Raw genomic sequence first — 21,089 nt, forward strand, 5'->3', positions numbered from 1 at the left:
ACCGTCGCCTGCTGCAGTTTTTCGCCACGTAAGTAGTAGTCCTTCCTACCATTATTCCTACCAAAGTGGACCACCTCACACTTGCCAACATTGAATTCCATTTGCCAGTTCCTGGCCCATTCTCCCAGCTTATCTAGATCCTTCTGCAGACTCTCCACACCCTCTGCACAATTTGCCGTTCCACAAATCTTGGTGTCATCAGCAAATTTCGACACCATACACTCGGTTCCCTCCTCCAGATCATCTATATAAATGGTAAATAGCTGAGGGCCTAGCACCGACCCCTGGGGCACTCCACTAGTCACCAACCGCCAATCCGAATAGCACCCATTAACCCCCACTCTCTGCCTCCTATTTGACAACCAATCCTCTATCCACACTAACACCCTACCCCCAACTCCATGCCCCCTTACCTTCTGCAATAACCTCTTGTGTGGTACCTTGTCAAACGCCTTCTGAAAATCAAGAAAGACCACATCCACCGGCTCTCCTCTATCCACCGCCCTAGACACATCCTCATAGAACTCCAATAAATTTGTCAGACACGACTTCCCCTTAACGAAACCGTGCTGCGTCTACTCTACCAAGCAATTCCCTACCACCTATATCCTGCCTCAATACTGTCTTCATCCTGAGTGAGTGAGGGTGAAATGGGTCTTTACTGAGAGTGAAAAACTTACAATAAATCATCAGATTGTGTAGACGGGTGAATCAGCCACAGTGTAAAATGGGCTGCTGAGGATTAAGCAGAACGTGATGGAAACTGAAGAAAAATATTCTACCAATGCTATAGGTTCAATGGTCCAAATATATCATAGAAGATTGGGTACATGGTACAATGGAAATTCAGCTTACGAATCACAGCTCCAATAATTTGAGGTTAAATGTAGGTTTTTGGGAGAAACTGACAACCTCAAATAACAACATTAATGAGAACATCTAAAGACAAATAAGTGAATGTATTACATTATGTAATTATGAATCATGTACTTTAAAAATATTTTGCTTTGCTTAAACTTTATCTTCACAGAATTTTCAGTTATTGGGAATGAAATCTGAATGATGCAGTTACATAGAAACTAGAAGCAGGAGTAGGCCATTTGGCCCTTCGAGCTTTTACTCATTTATTCTTCTGTTGCAACACTGCATTAAGAGGCATTAAATCAGTCCTTCTACAATATTGGTAATTGCCATGGAAGTATTGCTACAATTTTTTTTTACACAAGAACATTTGAGTAGGAGAAGGAGTAGGCCATTTGGCCCACTGTGCCTACCCCACCATTCAAGAAGATTATGGTTGATCTAACTGTGGTCTCAACTCCACTTTCCTGCTTGTCGCCATAAACTTTGACTCTCATGCTAATCAAAAATCTATCTAACTCAGCCTTGAACACATTCAATATGTTCCAGCCTGCGCTGTTCTTTGGAAAAGGAGTGTAGGTTAAGTGGATTGGCCATGATAAATTGCCCTTAGTATACCAAGATGTGTAGGTTCGGTGGATTAGCTGTGGCAAATGCGCAGGATTGCGGGGATAGGGCCTGGGTAAGATGTTCTGTCGGAGAGTCAGTGTAGACACAATGGGCTGAATGGCTTCCATCTGCACTGTGGGATTCTATGGTTCTGTGGAAAGAGAATCGATAGTCTGTGAAATTCTCTGAGAGAAAAATAATTTTCCTCAGTCATAAATGGGAGATTTCTAATTTTTGAACTTTGTTCCCTGGTCCTAGATTCCACTACAAGAGAAAACATCCTCTCAACATTCACTCTGTCATTTCCCCTCAGGATCTTATAAGTTTCGACAACATGACCTCTCATTCTTTTAAACCTCAAGGGGTATCAATCCAACCTGCTCGACCTTCCTCATATGATAATCCCTTCATCACAGACATCAGTTGAGTAAACCTTCTCTGAATTGTTTTTGACGCAGTTATATCCTTTCTTAAGTAAGGAGACCAAAATTGTGCACAATACTCCAGAAATGGGCTCACTGCGTACCAACAAATCATAACTTTCCTACTTTTATACTTGATTCCCTTTGTAATAAATGCTGCCATCCCATTTTCTTTCCCAATCACTTACAGCACCTACAGGCCAACTTTTTGTAATTGATGTATCAGGACACCTTAATCTTTTATTACTGCAGAATTCTGCAATCACATAGTATACTGCTTTTCTGTTCTTCCTGTCAAAATGGACAAGTTCAGATTTTCCCACAATATACTCTATTGCCAATTTTTTTTTCCCACTCACTTAATCTATCCATATTCCTTGTGGACTATTTATGTCCTTATGACAACTTATTTTCCTACCTATCTTTATGCCATCGGTAAAATTTAACTACCATACCTTTAACCCCTTCACCCAAGTCATTGATACAGATTATTAATAGTTGAGGGTCCAGCACTGATCCCTGTGGCACTCCACTTGTTATAATGTGCCAACCCAATAAAGATCTAATCAGAGTCCAGGGGTGGGATTTTCTGGCTAAGTTCGCCCAAAGACAGGAAAATCCATCCCAAGCTTAATGGATCTTTCTATCGTCCTCCCCTTGCCTGCTATGATTCCCTTGGTAGGTGGAACAAGAAAATTCACTCCATAGAGTCATACATTGCAGAAAACACCCTTTGGCCCATTGAGTCTGCACAGAGAAAAACTACCACTAAAGTCATGCTAATCACATTTTCCAACCCTTGCTTCCTGTCGGTTTACCAATCCTATTCATGCAATCTGTTACCTCCACACCATGAATTATTTTTTGTGAAGTTTCACACTCCCAATTTCTTGTTTCTTTTCAATTATTCTCTTACTATTGGGATGTTTTCTCTATTTCCTATCTATCCTGTATTCCGAAAAATAATATGCAATGTGACAATATCCAAATCCAAAGTAACAGGTGCTAGTGGAACACTATCTGAAACAGATTAACATTGAACATATTGGTGCACACTGACGATTCGTTCAGGCTAACAATTCATTGGTCAGAATTAGGAGAATTAATGACATTAAGGAAAATAGATGAGTAGGAATAACATTTTAAGCATAAGGGTAACTTCCCATTTAAAGGCAATATGATAACTACCAGCAACAGTTTACACCATCATGCTCTGCTCCCCCAGTGCTGTGGAGTTCAATGACAATCCTCCCTTTTAACATCCAATTTCCATATGATTTAACCTTTACAGATGATTTTTAGATTAGTTGCAACCTACATGAAAATGAGGTGCTACCATTCCTTGTGGGATTTGCCAATATTATTGTTTCTCAAAACCATTGCCTCTATTTAGAATACTGGACTATATTGTGCTTATTTACTTATCAATCATGATTACATGCTTGGCTTGACTTACATCTTGCTGAATAAAACGCATGACAATAACCTTCAGCATTTCAGTGCAGCATATATTTGCATTCAGATCCAGTTTAGTTCTAGCATTGCATTTAATAGAGGTGTACACCCATTTATAAACTATTCCTCCCATGAGTAATTGAAAACAGAAAGGGATACAGTGCCACGTGACATTTACCTTTCACTCCTTTAGTATTTTAATCGTCCAAGGTCACTCCCTCACTGACATTTGAAATGGTTGGCTCGGATCCAGACCTATTTAGGGAATCTTCTTGTAGGTAACTTACACTGAGTAAGTAAAAAGAAGAAATAACTTGTTGTATTATAATTTGCAACATGTCTGACGAGTGAATTGCCCACAAAGAACATCAAGATAAATTAAGTAAAGTAGAAGCGTTCCTGAGCCGGCTCTTGTGCTCTCTTTAATTCAAGTAAATGAAAGTGACACTTGGAATAATGTGAGAGTTACTTTTTACTGTGACATCTCCTGATTTGCGAAAGACTCTGTTCAACTTCTGATAACCTCTGCAGAGGAAGATCTAAAGAGATCGTGTTCATTTTGCTTTTTGGCAGTGACTTTAAATGTATGGGCATTAGGACCCAAGGGACGCGTGTTTGGTTCCTGTTTTATTATCAGATGACTGCTCAAAGTACAAGTGCAAACTGGAAAGCACAACCCATTTTCCTGGTACGTGTGGATCCCGGAGAACGGCAAAATGAGGGATCCAGTGAGCGGGTGCACGGTAAGAAAACTTTCTTTTTGCTATTCCTTTTTCAAATCTTGTTTTGCTAATACAGTTAAAACTAAACTTTTTTTAAAAAAAGAGCCACTACTAACTGCTTAGTTTGAGCAAAAGGGATTTAAGAGGTTCTCAGGACTTTATGTGCAATTCGACTGATTTTGTCTATTTCCAATTTTGATATTTACGATATCCTTGTTCAAAAGGTGTACTAGAATTTGTAAAGCGGCAGCTGGATTCCAAATGCAATTAAAGAAAATGTGTCTGTGAATTTTGATGCGGAATGTAATCAAATTAATACATTAAATAAGACAATTCGGATCTTTTTAACTTAGTATTGGCTGTAGGGATTGAGTACGAAATGAACTTGACAACCAACACGGTAAATTGGAAAGTATATTCAGTAAACACATTGCTCAGACGGGAGCGAGGGAGAAAGCAGGAAACTCCAGACCTATCAGTTCAATATCAGCCGTAAGGGAGGTTACTGGATCTACCTTCAAAGACAAAGTGCAGTTGAAAAAGTATAAGCTGATCAAAGAGAATCAGGCCTGATTTGTGAAGAGTAGGTCTAACTAATCTATCGTTAAGGATTTTCTATATTTGATAGACAAAGAGGGAAATGTCTATAGATGTTGTCTGTATGGAATTTCAGGAGACAGTTTGTTAGGATCGGCAGGAGAGAATAAAAATGAGAGTTCATGGTTGTACAGATAACTTTGGCACAATAACTGGTTGAAAGTTAGGAGAGAATGGGAGAATTGACTTAAGGAAGATGAATTGACATGGGTAAAATGGGTGTAGAGGGATATGGGCCAAAAGCAAACATTTGGGACTAGCTTAGGGGTTAAAAAAGGGGCGGCATGGACAAGTTGGGCCGCAGGGCCTGATTCCATGCTGTAAACCTCTATGACTGTTCTTGACAGAATGTGACAATAGGGGCTGGATTTTATTTGGAGGATAAGGAATTGACCCAAATTGAAACCTTTATATCCCTTTGCAGCCTCTCTACTTTTTCGTGAAAACTTACTTTGCTACCTATTTTGGCTTTATCAGCAAAGTGAACTACCATACATTCAGTGTAAAAGCAAATTACTGTAGATGCTGAAATCTGAAACTGAAAGAGAAAACATGGAAAATCTCAGCTGGTCTGGCAGCATTTGTAAGGAGAGAAAAGAGCTGCCGTTTTGAGTCCAGATGACCCTCTGTCAGATCTAAAAGGCATAGATAGTGGGAGATGTTTATACTGCAGAGTGAGGGAATGAAAGATGAATCATAGCCATAGAAACCAGGGGATAAGACTGTTAATAGCTGTACTCAGAGAGTTTATAACCATATATTCTTCCCCTTCACCCAAATCATTGGTGTAGATTGTAAATAGTTGAGGCATTGCTTCACGTGACATTCCACTAGTTATAGCTTACCAAACTGAAAATGACTCATTTATCCCAACCTTTGGCTTCCTGTTAGCTAATCAGTCCTTCAGCCATAATAAACTTTGATGTGGCACCTTATCAAATATATTTTGGAAATCCAAGAACATCACATCTACAGATCCCAACATCTTGCTTATTACTCCCTCAAATATTCTAATAAATTAGTTAAACACAACTTCTCTTTCATAAAGCCATGTTGACTCTGCCTGATCACATTATGATTTTGTAAATATCCTGCTATAGCTTCCTTAATAATGGATTTGAATAATTCCCCAATAACAGATATTAGGCTAACTGGCCTGTGATTAGACTAGTTAGGTAGGTCAGTGATAGATTGGAAGGGTTGGTGGCTTGCTGAGGCAGATATTATGGATTCAGCAGCCTTATCTTGACTTTGATTTATTATTGTCATATGTATTAGTATACAGTGAAAAGTATTGTTCTTGAGCAGGTTACAGACAAAGCATACCATTCATAGGGAAGGAAAGGAGAGGGTGCAGAATGTAATGTTACAGTCATAACCAAGGTGTAATGAGAGATCAACTTAATATAAAACAAGCAGCAGGGAAGAAGATATTCCTGAATCATTTGATATTTTACCTCAGACTTTTGTATCTTTTTCCCAATGGAAGAAAGTGGAAGAGAGTATACTCACGGTGCATGGGGTCCTTGATTATGCTGGTTTCTTTTCCGAGGCAGCAGGAAGTGATGATGGAATCAGTGGATGGGAGACTGGTATGCGACCCTTTGTGGTTACTTATGGTCTTGGTCAGAGCCGGAGCCTGTGATACACCCAGAAAGGATGCTTTTTATGGTGCACTTGTAAAAGTTGGTTAGAATTGTAGCAGACATGCCGAATTTCCTCAGCCTCCTGAGAAAGTAGAGATGTTGCTGGGCTTTCTTAACTGTAGTGTCAGCGTGCAGGAATCAGTATAGATTATTAGTGTTCTGGATACCTAGAAACTTGAAGCTCTTGATCATTTCCACTTCATCCCCATTTATGTATACAATGGCACTATGTTTCCTGAAGTCAATGAGTGCCTTCTTTGTTTTACTGACATTGAGCTTCTTTTAGCTGCCAGGTTTTCCAACGTGCAGGAAATCCATCCAGCCTGAGTTTAAATTTGAAGCCACCAATCAAAACGAGGCTGACAGCCCCTGTTAAAATTGGAAGTGGGTGGGTTGATGGTGGATTGGCACTTGGGATTCTGATTTTTAATATGATATCCACTGTTTTTGGAGATTATAAACATCCCCATCCTTTCTGCACAGGATATCTTTTTTCATTATATTTATCACTGACTTGAGTACAGGATTAGAGAGTTATATCATCAAATTAGCAGATGACAGGTTAGTTGGGGGAGCTATAAATTGTGTAGCTGGGAGCTGGAGGTCACAAAGGGACACAGGTAGATTAATTAACTGAGCAAAAATGTGGCAGATGATGTTCAATATGGGGATGTGTGAATTAATTTACTTTGATCCAAGAAAGACAAATTGGAAAATGGCAGAAATGGTGGAGCAGCAAAGGGTTTTGAGTTTATTGGTACTCAAATCCCATTAAAGAAATAGGGTTCAGATACAAAAGTGAATTGAGAAGTCTAATGCAATGTTCACTTTTGTCTTTAGAGGATTTGAAAAACTTCAGAGTGATGTTCCAGTTGTACAGAATTTAAATCAGTCCCCACTGGGAGTATTGCACTGAGTGTTGGGTACCATACCCCAGGAAGCCTTTATTAACTTTGGAGGGATGCAGCACAGATTCGCCTGAATTGCACTGGACTTAAAGGATATATTATGTGCATAGGCTGACTAAACTTAGTTTGTATTCTTTTGAATTAAAAAAAGTTGAGGAGAAATCTAACTGAGGTGCTTTAAATGATAAAAGGCTATGATATAGTAAATACAAAGAAGGTGTTTCCTCTATTGGGGGAATCATGGACAAATGGACATAATTTAAAAATTAGAGATAGACAACTTAGTAATGAAATTCCAACAAAGTGCAGTGGAAATGTGGAATTATTTCCCACTGAAGACTATGAATACTGGGCCAATTGAAAACTAGTAATAGGATTTTACTTGGTAAGGATATCAAGGGATATGGATCCAAGGCAGATAAATAAAGTTGCAGTACATATCAGCTATAATTTAATTGAATAGTGGAACAGGTTTAAGGCACTGGATAGTCTACTGCTATATCTAAGTTTCAAATGATAATATTGTAAGTAGGTATTCAATAAATTCTACATGAGAAATAAATGATATGAATAGTATTCTTATGCTTCCTTTATTATTTTCTGAATACCTTAGACTTGAGTTATAAAATTATATTTTTCCAATTATTTTTGGTTAAAGAGATGAATGTCTGTTGAATACTAACTGACATGTTGTTGTTTTCAGTATGATCGGATCTATCAACACATCAAGAAGTTTGCCAAAAATGGTGACAATTACTGCAAAGAACTGATATCTGTCCTTCAGCAGAGGTACAATGAATACAACTTCACATTGATGATTACCTTTACAAAAATCACGAAGTTGTTCTATTGTAAAAGTTGACCTGTAGTCATTTATTTTGAATGTGGGAAAGGAGTGGCAACGTTGATCCATATTACTGTACTCTGAAGTGTGATCGTGTGTGTCCTATTATCCTTCAATGGGTTCAGCATTAAGCATTAAAACACAATAAGACATTTTGAAGCACCACCTAGATTACTTAGTTATTCAAGTGGGTGAGGAAAAAATAATTAGGTAGTTAATAATTGTTGACTAAAAGAATTACTGGTATCCACTTGAGTAATTTTAAATACGGCAGCTGCATCATTATTACTGGATCGTTCTAATTATATGTTCAATTCATCATTGTACATCCACTAAGTAATGTGATTTAATATGGACTTAACTTCAATTCATATTTGTTCTGGCTCCCAGAATTATTAAATAAGTCATTGGTTCAAATGAATGATTTTGTGTGCGTACACCAAACAAATTCAAACCATGTCAGCGCTTGAAAGCAAGTCTTGAAAAGGCAAATGGAAATAATGTTAAAATTTGCTTCATAATAGACTTCAAAACTGCATCTTTTTTAATGATGTGGGGTTAAAAACAAGAAAGTTAACCATTATAAAAATGTAATCGATTTCTTCCTGTCCATGAAGTAACCTTTCTGTTAGTGAGATGCATTTCTTGTCTTTGGTAGTTTTTTTTTGCGTGGCTGAAACAGGGTGTCCATTATAGGAATGTTTCTGCATTAATTAAACATCTTTCTCTCATTAGAATATCCTTTCCCTGAAATACTTCCCTGTCACAGAGACGTTTTTGTATGTTTTCGTGCTCTTTATATTGAAACAATTTTCAAATCATCATCATGTTCTTTCAATCACCAAGATATCAGAAAACATATTCCTCTTTGCTTAAGACTTCTTTCCACTGAAGAAGTTTATCTATTGCCAAATTGCTCTTGCCTTGAATTGCTCTCTGTATTGTTAAAATACTCTTCCTGTCAGCAAAACATTCTATGAAGCATAACTTATTATTGAGTTATAAATTATTTTCTCATCAGAAGCAAATTTCAGGAACACACAGATTGCTAGAACGGTGCTGACCTCCATTCTCCATTCCTGAAATAGTGGCTAAACCAAGAAGGAAAATGTTGAGTCAGCAAAAATCCTGAAACTGACACCAATGTAATAACCTGAACACTTTTGTACACAGAATCTGCAAAGAGCAAAAACAGATAAGATTATTCAATACCAGTAGCAGATTTCCCATGATAATGTTGGTATGTATTAGAATATGCAACCCAGCTATGCTGTCTCAGACACCTGATCACTGCCCTTTGAAGATACCACTGGATTTTAATACCTGTTAGTTTCCGCCATAGGAAAATGACAAAATCACAAAGTTTCAAAGCCTGCTTCTCAGGAGGTTGTGCACTAAATTTGCACACCGCTTCCCAAGTGTAGGGTACAGGTTCATAGCTCCTTGAAAGTGGAGTCAGAAGTGGTCAGAGTGGTGAAGAAGGCATTCAGCATGCTTGGTTTCATTGGTCAGAACACTGAACATAGAAGTTGAGACATCTTGTTGAAGTTGTACAAGACATTTGTACAATGTCTTCCAAGGCCACACATGGAATATTGTGCACAGTTCTGGTCACCCTATTATAGAAAGGATATTATTAAACTAGAAAGAGTGCAGAAAAGATTTACTAGGATGCTACTGGGACTTGATGGTTTGAGTTATAAAGAGAGGCTGGATAGACTGGATCTTTTTCCTCTGGAGTGTAGAAGGCTGACAGCTGATCTTCTTGAGGTCTATAAAATAATGAGGGGCACAGATCAGCCAGGTAGTCAACATCTTTTCCCAAAGATAGGGGAATCTAAAACTAGAGGGCATAGGTTTAAGGTGAGAAGGGAGACATGCAAAGTGTCCAGAGGGGCAATTTTTTCACACAGAGGGTGGTGAGTTTCTAGAACAAGCTGCCAGAGGTAGTAGTAAAGGCAGTTACAATTTTTTGTCTTCTAAAAAGTGTTCAGACAGTTACATGGGTAAGATGGGTATAGAGGGGTCTGGGCCAAATGCGGGTAATTGGGACTAGCTGAAGGGCTTAAAAAAAAGGATGGCATGGACAAGTTGGGCCAAAGGGCCTGTTTCCATGCTGTAAACCTCGTGACTCTATGATTAAGTGTTTTAGCTCACGGCACTTGGGATTTACAGTGCCAGACTTGGGAAGTGAAAGCCAGCAGCAACTCAGGAGACTAAGCCTTAGCAACAAGAAGATATGAAACAAGACACATCAGACTGACTATTTTTCACAGCTCATTAATGAGTTTTAGTATTGTACTATAAAGGGTAGGCCATGCCCAATAGAATACTAACAATCTAATAGAAATCTTTAACATAATATCTGAAGTAGCAATAGAGAAGGATCAACGAAAGATACCTATGTGATATTTGTTCAGGAACCAATGTTGCCTAAAGTTGAAGTAAAGTAGTAGCATGGATAGGAAACTGGGGTACCAAATTTCTTATGAATATTGCTGGAACAGGTCAGACAAAGACCAGACAAACTGTATCTTAGCTGGGAAGTCTCAGTTGGCATTTCTCTACAATGTACAAGGCCAAGCATATTAGATGAGGTGGGAGTACCCAGTCTCACAAGGAGGCAGGAATAAGCCATACCAGCCTCTAGGAAGGGTCCCACTGAAGGGTAGAGGTGAGGCAAGCAACCTGAACTCGAGGATTTGTGAATAAAGGAGAGTTTGTAAGCTAGAATGGTATAGGGAACAACAAATGAGACAGCAGGAAGCTAAAGGTACGTAAAGCAAATTAAGTAATTGAGCAAAATAATAAAGATGCTGTTTAACAATATGTAAAATAGTATATTTTGAATGTAAGAATAGCAGAGAAGGATAAATGGGGAAATGCAACCTGAATAAATTCATGTGTAAGGGATGAGGTACATAAATGATCTCAGATTCATTGTAACAGGTTTTGAATATAAAAGAAAGGAACTACTTTTGCTTTTTATACAGGGCATTGAACAGACCTCACCTGATTCAGTTGTAGATCCTTAGGATGGAGACTAGAGAAGAGAAGGTTAAGGGATGATTGAAGTTTAAAATTCAATTAATGAAGGAAACTTACAGGAATCATTGGGAATGCCTCTTCTACCCCGTATAGGACAGGGGCAGAGATATAGACCTAGATTTTCCTCTGTTCCATTGCACTGGCAGAAGTGCAGTGGGCATGCATGTCTACCCACCTCTGGGCCACATTGCTGGCATGAAAAAATTACCAGGGCATAGTATTTGTATAATGATCAGCAGAGTTCTGTTAGAGACTAGTCAGTGATTGGCGTCGTTCACCTGTTGGGGTGAAATCCGACTCGGAGCTACAGGTATTAACAGCATCAACAATTCAAACAAAACTGAAAGTCACTGTTTGAAGATCTATAGGAAGCAGGGTTTTCAACTTCTCAGACATAGCAATGAGTCTAATTATTGGAAGAGGTGGGGGAAATTTGGCAAAATGATTTGGTGTTCTGGGGAAGAGATAATCCCATGCTACATAACAGTACAGCAGAGAGAGTAGGAAAATGAACAAGTGAGTATCATTTCCACAACTCTGAGATCAACAATGCAATGCAGGATAAAATGCAACAACCCAATCAGGATAGGCAAGATAAAGTACACTATCTAACTTGCTCGTTTGGCTGCTGCAACCACCGTTTATAGTTAATTGTACTATCAAAGCATTTGTTTGCATACATGGCATGGTAGCACAGTGGTTAGCATTGCTGTCTGACAGTGCCGGAAACCTGGGTTCAGTTCCCGGCTCGGGTCACTGTCTGTGCAGAGTTTGCATGTTCTCCCCATGCCTGTGTGGGTTTCCTCCAGGTGCTCCAGTTTCCTCCCACAGTCTGAAAGACATGTTGGTTAGGTGCATTGACCATGCTAAATTCTCACTCAGTGTGCCCGAACAGGGGTTGGAGTGTGGCAACTAGGGGATTTTCATTGTAGTAACTTCATTGCAGCTTTAATGTAAGCCTACTTGTGACTAATAAATAAACTTTAACTTTGCATATAATTGTCAGTCTGGCAACATCAAAAGAGATTAAATAATCTCCAACTCCCCCATCCCATATTCACTACCTGTTACTGGATATCCCCAATATAGATAATTGGAGGAAATTTCAGCTTCTGTAGAATTGGATTTCGGACAAGTTCTCTGACATTTAGAGACAGTGGAGGGGATCAGGAGAGAGGCATTGGGGCAGATTTGGGTGATTTCAGCTTACTTGTGGAACCCTACATTGTATTTCCGGATGATAGCATTGAGAGGCAGACCATGTATGAAAAATAGGAGGCGGTCAGATTCTTTTTTGTTGAGATGGGGTGCATCTGAGTTAGGATGCAGGAGGAATGTTAAGAGATTCTATGACTACTGGTAGATAGATAAGAATGAAGCCAGGCAAATAGCCTCACCAAGCTGAATGTAAAGAGCCACAGAGGATTCTGTGCCTCAATTGAAACCATGCAATTTTTCAGCTGATCTATTGGCCTCTTAGAAAATGTACCAGGAGCCATTGGCTTGTCAGAATCTAACAGGACAGCAGGTCCATAAGGCTCACTGTTGTGTCCCACAGATACCTGAGCATGCAGGTTTAAATCAGAATGTTTAGATCACTCTGGCTTCTGAATTAAAGATGCAATCTGGCATTGGTCACTCTCAAGGAAGTTGTTGCTAAATACAGCCACTATGCCAGTTTTCTATGGCTCACTGTGACAGCCAGCAACTGACTAAAGCAGGCTTTCGGGGGTTCAAGTACTACACGTGGGTGGCACAGTGCTTAGCACTGTAGCCTCACAGCACCAGGTACTGAGTCACCCAAGGCTGGAATCGAATGGAATGGACATTTCCCCCATTTTTATGTGGGTTTCTTCTGGGTATTCTGGTTTCCTACCACAGTCCAAAGATATTCAGGTTAGGTGGATTGGCTGTGCTAAATTGCCCATTGCATGTAAAGATCTGTAGGTTAGGTGGATTAACTATGGTAAATGCACAAGGTTTCAGGGATAGGGGGCAATGGTGGTGTGGTCTGGGTAAGATGCTCTTTCAGAGAATCGGTGCAGGCTTGATGGATCGAATGGCCTTCCTCTGCACTGTAGGATTCTATGATTCGATGGTACAGGTTCTTGCTTAGATACTGACTGGTGCTTGGGTGTGTAGAGGTATAAGAGGGAAACACAATAATTTTGTTTGATGATGACATGTAACTTCTGCATAATAAGTAATAATAAATTGAATTTTTAACTATTACTGCTTTCTTGTTAATGGGAATACTTAGGATTAGCACATAATAGACTTTGGCACTCTTGGAAAATTACAAAAGTGGTTAATTTGAGTTGGGGAAATGGTACAGATTATAAATATAGGAGTTTGGGTGTGTCAATGAATTTGCTTACACTTCGCTTCTTTTTTCTCGTCTATCAAAGCATTGCTGATACTTCTTGGATCAGCGACAGGATGATTTTCTTAGCCGTCTTCATTCTTTTGCTGATCATTATCTCTGTCCAGATTCTCCTCCCTTTCCCATGATACTTCCCCCGCTTCCTGTTCCTGGACACTCTCTCTAAAGGATAAGTATACAGGATGCAATAACTGTGGTGGAGCATTTTTCTCAGGAAGAATTTTTTTTCTGCTCTTAATGTAATTAAGAAGAAAATTTTAATTCAGATTGGTGCCCTTATCAGATACGACAGATATGCAGCTTTGATAGTTCACTGCAGATAGAAACTTTTCATTGCACAGGCAGTTGCATCAAAGAAAGCAGCTTTAAAAAGTATACATAAAAAAGCAGGCTCCAGTCTTACAAAAAGAGTAACTGTGTGGCACTGCAGTTTTAACAACTCTACTGATAGTCACATAATTGTGTGTTTTTAAAGAGCTGAGCTAGAAAAGAGGTATGCCAAAGGACTCCTCAGACTGGCGAGCAAAATCACCAAAGCATCCAACAACATCAAGAAGTAAGTAACATAACTAAAATGTAAAATTTTGTGTTTAAATAATAAGGATGCAAAAAAACCCACCTGATTTGAATGTAGAAGATTATTGATCTGTGTCGGGTGATTCAAATCGGATTTATATAGTGATTGACAGTCCAATGTTCAGATATAGAATCCCTGCAGTGCAATCCATTTGACATAATCCCCCTACACTAGAGTCAATTTACCCTGGTCAATCAACCAAACCCATACATCTTTGGACTGTGGGAGAAAACTGGAGAACCCAGAGGAAACCCATGCAGACACGAGGAAAACGTGCAAACTCCAAACAGACAGTGACCCATGGCTGAAATTGAACCTGGGACTCTGGCGCTGTGAGGTAGTAGCGCTAACCACTGTGCTGCCCAAATTAAAATGATAATTTAGAAAACTAAGTGCTTTTTTTAAGAGTTGATGTTGCAAAGCCTGAAAATCTTGGATATTATTTTTTTCATAAACTTGGAGCCATCAAAAATTAATGGAGATGAATTCATGAAGGATCCATTTGGTCCACCATGTCTATGAGAGTTGATAAAGCGCTATTGTCTGATCCTACTTTCCAACTCTTGGTCCGTTCCACTGTAGGATATGGTATTTCAAGTGATTATCTCAATATTTGTTAAATGCCTTGAAGATTTCTGCCTCCTCCACCCTTTCAGACATGAATTCCAGATCTTTAAAATCCTCTGATGCAAGATTTTCCTTTCATCTGCTCTGTAATCCTGCTGCCAATTTTTAAAAATCTATGCCCATTATTTCTGTGCCAGCTCTTTGCTGAAAAAATTCAAAACTAATCCCATTGCCTCTCTATCTCCCCACAGCCTCTGATTGTATTCAGTACAGCCAAGTCCAAATCATTTTTCTACACCAGGAACAAAATTAGACCCTATTAGACACCATTTTCAACTTTCCATCAATCTGAACTGTTATTTGTTACAATTCTTTGTTTGGCAATCATTGCCAACTTTCTGTCCACATTTGCTCATAATGTAAGTCTAATTTATTTAATGTGCTGCTTATGAAAGTCTTATGAAAATCTATATCCACTCCATCTATAGCAGCCCTTTTATTGATTTAATGAGTCACTTCTTTAAAAAAAATGGCTAGGAATCTGCTGGAGCAGGGTGTGCCCTATTAGTTAGACTTGCTCAAACTGAAATGTGCACAAACTTGTATTTGCTGGCTGTGTATTCTGATAATGACAACAGGCATCTGGGACAAGGTATTTCTTCCACAAGTTACTGGCTAATTTTCTTTTCATGTTAATAACGGCAAACATTATTCACACAGCATCATTTTCTCAGCAAATTCTGAGCTGTTAACTTTGTCAAACATGTTTTGCCTTTAATAAATCCATACTGGCTTCCTTTGATTAGCACTTCTAAATGCTCAGTAATTTTAATTTGAAAATTTCAAGGTCACTTACCCAGGCCACAATGCTGAGAACATCAAATTATAAGCACTAAATTAGCTGAGAAGCTCACTTAATGAACTCTTCTGCATGCCAAGTGTCCATTTCAGCTTTCATGATTATAATTTTCAGGCAAAGCTACCATTAATATTTTTAGAAGATCTAGAACCATTGGGCTAGCAAATAGGAAATACTACCCCAATATTCATAAAGAAGCAGGGAATGAAAAAATGGAGTAGTTAGTCTCATATCTGGAAGCAGACGAAAAGGATTGCCAATATTACAAGAAATAGTGTCAGTACTCAGTTCCAAAAAAGAAATACTATGACAAATAGACTTGATAGATTTTGAGGCAATACCCCATGTCTCAGTAATCTTCCAGGATTCATTGAGGAAATAACAGAACTAAGGAGTGATTCCATAATTCAGTCTCCCAACAGGAAATGATCTTCACTGTGAATGAACTTTTGGAAATCGTGGACATTAGTCCATGATTTTCCATTCATTAACTTTAATAGAGAGAAAATCATGGGCGAGGCATGTTGGATTTTCAGAGGTGTGATTTTGACATTCACCACTTGCTGCTGGGAATGCAAGGTCAGGAGGTCATTGTGGTAATTTTCTCAAAGTTTGAGAACACACTTGACAAGTAATGTCCTGCATTTGTGGCTTTTAAAGCAGGCCTTAGTTACTGAATTGAAAATTGTCTTGTCAGTAGAAGGAGGAGAAATGGGAAAAAATTTCACCCTGGGGCCAATGAATTTCTAGATTTTGGTAGAGATTTATTCACACGATTTACATATAGCTTTCTGTAAAATATGAATCTTGCGATATCACCAAGAAATGTGATTTGATGACAAATATAAGGTTGACTAATGGCACTGAAAGGAACATGTATTCATAAAGCACATTGCATGTTGGAATAAGATACATAATGAAAGGGTATCCAATAACAAGAGTGAAAAATATAATGGATTTAAATGTGATTACAAATCAACAATTGAAAGCTCCCAGTCAATGAGAATCTTAGCTTTTAATTAGCTTTTTAACTATAAGTTAAATCTCAAGTAGGCAGCATGGTGGCACAGTGGTTAGCACTGCTGCCTCATAATTCCATGGACCTAGTTTGATTCCAGCCTCGGGTGACTGTCTGTGTAGAGTTTGCACATCCCCCATCCCACTGTCTTCTGGGTACTTCGGTTTCCTCCCGCAGTCCATATATATGCAGGTTAGGTGGGACCCCACGACCCTGAATTGAGTAAGCAATTAAGTGAAAGTGAAGAAGTTATATCTCATGGGAATATGTTATTATGCAGATAATGGCTCTGGCCATTATTAAAACATGATCCCAAGACCCTGCATGCAGTGCAGAAATGGCACATCCACACTATGGCCCTTGTTCTTTACCCTTGCTCCTTTCGAACGTGGCTCCCAGCTGAAAGCACAATTTTTGCATCCTGGTTTCAAGAAATGCATTGGACAAGAGTCATGGTTCCAAGTCCGAGGACTTAAATCCTAAAGAGGCACTTGCATGACTGAATCCATTTTCACAAAGTTGTTGAGGGGGATGTAATGTGGATCTGTAAAATAGAATACATGATTATTAACAATTTTTTTGACTCGTGCATACAGGGCACAAGAATAGAAGTCAAAAGTTAATAAGCTTCAAATAAGACCAAAGAGCAAAACAATGTTATTTTCTTCAAAAAGGTTGTGGGAAGTGGATGAGATATTCAGTAAAAGCTGTTTGGAGAACTGCCTTGCCATTGTGTACTATGCATGTTGTAAACTGTGTCTGCCATAGTCATGTGATCACTGAGTCATGTGATCTCTCATTCATTGTTGCGTGAAGAATTTGGGCAGAAAACATTTTCGCCAAAATATGTAATATGGTATCAGGAGTGTGGAGCTGAATTTGAAGGGAGTTTGATAGCTGAAAGGGATCAGCAGCTGTGAGAAGCTACAGCAAATAATTAAAACTTCAGTTGGCAACTTTGTACAGGACTTTGACCACTAGATGAGTCAGTATGGCTTTGAATATTCCAGTATTGACTCCTATGGAGAGAAAGCGAGATTGGAAAATAAATTGGAAATTGTTCCTATTTAGACGGCAGAACTATGAAATTGCTAGAGCGTTAAACGAGAAACCTGAGTGAATAAGAATGGCAACTCCTGTCAGTGAAGGAGAAGATTTCTACAAGTTGTATTGCTTCCTAGACCTCACTAAGGAGCAGAAACTTTGGAGGACCCAATTTAAACCCTCCATAAATGATTTATGCACACTATGGCTGGAACTATCTGGCTATTCTCACCAGCCAGATCTTTTGGTCCCACCAACAGTAAACCCACGCCGCAGGTTTCCTGGCAGCAGAAGATGTTTTGAATGGGAAACCCTGTTAACGGAAGATCTCGCTGCCGGCCAGTGGCGCACCACACTCTGCCACCGTGAAACATGTTGGGGAGGGGAATTGTGGAAAATGGGGGAGGATGTTATCAGTATGTGAAAGTACTGCGATGCTGAGCTGACTCTTGTGAGTTTGAGCCTCTGAAGGATGATCTAGTCAGAGATAGGATTGTCTTTGGAATAAAAGATCCCATCATGAGAGCTTGACTGCTAAGAAAAGAGAAACCTACTCTCGAAAGCTCCTGATATGTGGAAGCTGTGAAGTGGTTAATCATCAGCTGAAGAATATTGATGGGAGAGCTGACAAGGCTTTTTGCACTCTGTTGAGAGGCAGTTCAGATCTTCTAAGCACAAAACAACAGAGAACCGGAAGAACTGTTTACAAAAGGCCAGCAGAAACCTCAATGCCAGATTACTGGATGTAAATATTGTGGAGGACACCACACAAAGGAAAAGGAAGCACGACCAGCATGGGAAAACAGTGCTCTGACTGTAAAAAGCTGAATCACTTTGAATGCTGGTGTTTTGCTGTTAACAAACTTGTAAAGATGGTTGCTGGAGGTATGCCGCAGATGATTCTGACAAATTGTTCCACACTGACAAATCACTGCGCACCTGAGGACAGTTTGGCACTGCCAAGTCTCAAGGTAAAAAATGCTTTCTGACAATTAGAAGGATAATTGCAGAAGGAGAGTTAAAGTTAATATCAAGTGTCAGATAGATGCCCAGTGCCACATTTTATAAACCCTCTAATCAACTCTATATTCTGCACCCTATCCTTTCCTTCTCCCCTCTGTACTCTATGAACACTGTTTTTTGTCCAACAGCTCGCAAGAAACAATACTTTTCACTGTATCCCAATACATGTGAGAATAATTAATCAATCACAAATTTTGCAGATCATATAAAGTTGCGCAAGATTGACACCCTTGAATCAAGCTGTCAAAGGTAAAGTTAAAATGATACTCCAGGAGGGCAAACCAAGCCCAGAGCCCAATGCAAGGGGAAAAAGAAGGTCTAGGTTGGGATTTTCAGGCCACATACGGTAGAATCTGCTACCGGAGATTCAGCGACCCAGCCCAAAGTTCATTGACTTTCGACGGGACCAGACAATCCCGGCAATGGATGGAGCCGGAAAATTCCGCTCCTTAAATTCCAAATAATAAACACGAAACAAAATCTTAGCTAAAATAAGTGAAAAGATTGGCCTGGTGTACCAAAAGAGACTTTCAATGTTTGGCATGGAATGTAATTCAGTCAATGATGAATGCCTACTGAAGCCGGAAGTAGTAACAGGAGCGAGTAACAAAATCAAATGATAAAGTAACCAACTCATTGCCAGGGTTGAGAGTTGAGAGTTCGTCGGAGTGCAAACATTCAACACAACAAAAATCAACCCATTTGACTATGAAATGCAGTTGTCACCTCGATCATGATGAAAGAGAACAGTCACAACTACAGATGTACATGCAGCCAGAGAAGCTGCTTCTTCAAAGCTGATGAATTATGGAATCCCTACAGTGCTGAAAGAGGCCAGTATTGCATCAAAAACAATCCCACCCAGTCCCATCCCCGTAACTCTGCGTATTTACCCTGCTAATCTCCCTGATGCTCAGGGGTAATTTACCATGGCCAATCAACCTAACCTGCACATCTATAGACTGTGGGAGGAAATCAGAGTACCCAGAGGAAATCCATGCGGACAGGAGGAGAATGTGCACACTCCACACAGACAATGACCGGAGGCCAGAATTGAACCCGGGTCCCTGGGTAGCAATGTTAACCACTGAGCCACCTAAAGGAAGAATTGATTTTGCTGATTGAAAAAAACAGGGAACAGCTATCGTTCTCAGATGTCATTTGCTCCCCAACAATGGCAATGGATCAACAGAAATACTCACTGTGCAACGACACTCCCCAGAGTAGCAACATTTTGCCAAGAACTAGCAAACAGCCGACAAACAACATTCTGCATGCATACTTGAACACTTGTAAAATTTTAAGTGCAATTCATGTATAGAGAGATGAAATGAGAGATGGCAGAAAAGTTTTCTGCTTGTGACTAATGACTTTCTTTCTAAGTGAGTAATTTTCAACTGCAAATGATAGTGCATGCAATGTATTTAATTTCTTTCTATGAAAATGGGGGTGTTTGGAGAAATGCCTTTGTGCACTGTATGTTATGTACTGTGGCTTACCATAGTTGTGACCTGTGATGTCATTCCTTTTTGAATATAGGATTCAGGTCAAAGCCATTTTACTCAACACATGGGACAGATATTATACCTAGATTTTTCAGTGCCATTGGATGCACAGTAATGGGAGAATTCCCAGTAGCCGATTTCCATAAATGTGGCTCCAAATGCCTGATTTATGATTTGGCAGGGGATGGGCTATACTTGGAGTTGGGTGGGCACCCCCAGAAGTAGTGAGGGGTCAGAGGCAGTCCCTGTCAGAATGTGATGTGTTAGATGCAGAGAAAAAGCGTGCCTTTAGGAAGGCCCATTGTGAGATATCGGAAGGGGATGGTGAAATCCCTGTATCTCAAAGGAAACATCATTGAGTTGTAAGCTGAATGGGAACTTTGTAAATACTGTCCCTGGATTGGATGGTGTATTATAGGGTTTCCCTGGGATAAAACATTGTCTTTCTGCTGCCTATTCAAGACGTATTGTATTGATAGTCATCTTGGCACCACAACCTAGTGCAGATGTTCTGCAGTGATGCAGTTAGCTACCATGCCACAATGGACAAATGATGAACAGTGCTATAGACATTACTGTCCACTTTCCCTTTTACATAAGAAATAGGAGCAGAAGTAGGCCATCTAGCCCTTCGAGCCTGCCCCGCCATTCAATAAGATCATGGCTGATCTGTCGCTGCTCAGTTCCACTTTCCCGCTTTCTCCCCATAACCCTCAATCCCCTCTCTTATCAAAAACCCATCAACCCGCGTCTTAAAAATATTTAGCAAGGCAGCCTCCACCACTTCAACAGGCAGAGAATTCCAGAGATTCACCACCCTTTGAGTGAAGAAGTTCCTCCTCAACTCCGTTCTAAACCACCCCCCTTTTATCTTGAGGCTGTGCCCCCTAGTCCTACTGTCTTTTTTGAGCGGGAAGAGTCTCTCCACCTCTATCCTATCCATCCCATTCATCATCTTATACATCTCAATGAGATCTCCCCTCATTCTTCTAAACTCTAAC

General features: G+C 39.6%; 1 protein-coding gene across 2 annotated transcripts in view; it reads left to right on the forward strand.

Annotated features, from left to right (window-relative positions):
• The first annotated feature begins 3,683 nt into the window (after positions 1–3,683).
• The window catches only part of nostrin (nitric oxide synthase trafficking), a 41,763-nt gene continuing 24,357 nt past the window's right edge, over positions 3,684–21,089 (forward strand). Inside the window, exons 1-3 of one of the 2 annotated variants that reach the window (XM_080199212.1) lie at positions 3,684–4,090; positions 7,924–8,009; positions 13,971–14,051. In XM_080199212.1, coding sequence (XP_080055338.1) covers positions 4,064–4,090; positions 7,924–8,009; positions 13,971–14,051 — 194 coding nt within the window. In that variant the 5' untranslated portion in view covers positions 3,684–4,063. Of the gene's footprint in view, positions 4,091–7,923; positions 8,010–13,970; positions 14,052–18,450; positions 18,532–21,089 lie in introns of those variants that run through there. The other variant, XM_080199213.1, reaches the window with a different exon arrangement.

Source organism: Carcharhinus amblyrhynchos, chromosome 11, assembly GCF_965287045.1.
Source record: "Carcharhinus amblyrhynchos chromosome 11, sCarAmb.v2.hapA, whole genome shotgun sequence".
Classification (NCBI taxonomy): domain Eukaryota; kingdom Metazoa; phylum Chordata; class Chondrichthyes; order Carcharhiniformes; family Carcharhinidae; genus Carcharhinus; species Carcharhinus amblyrhynchos.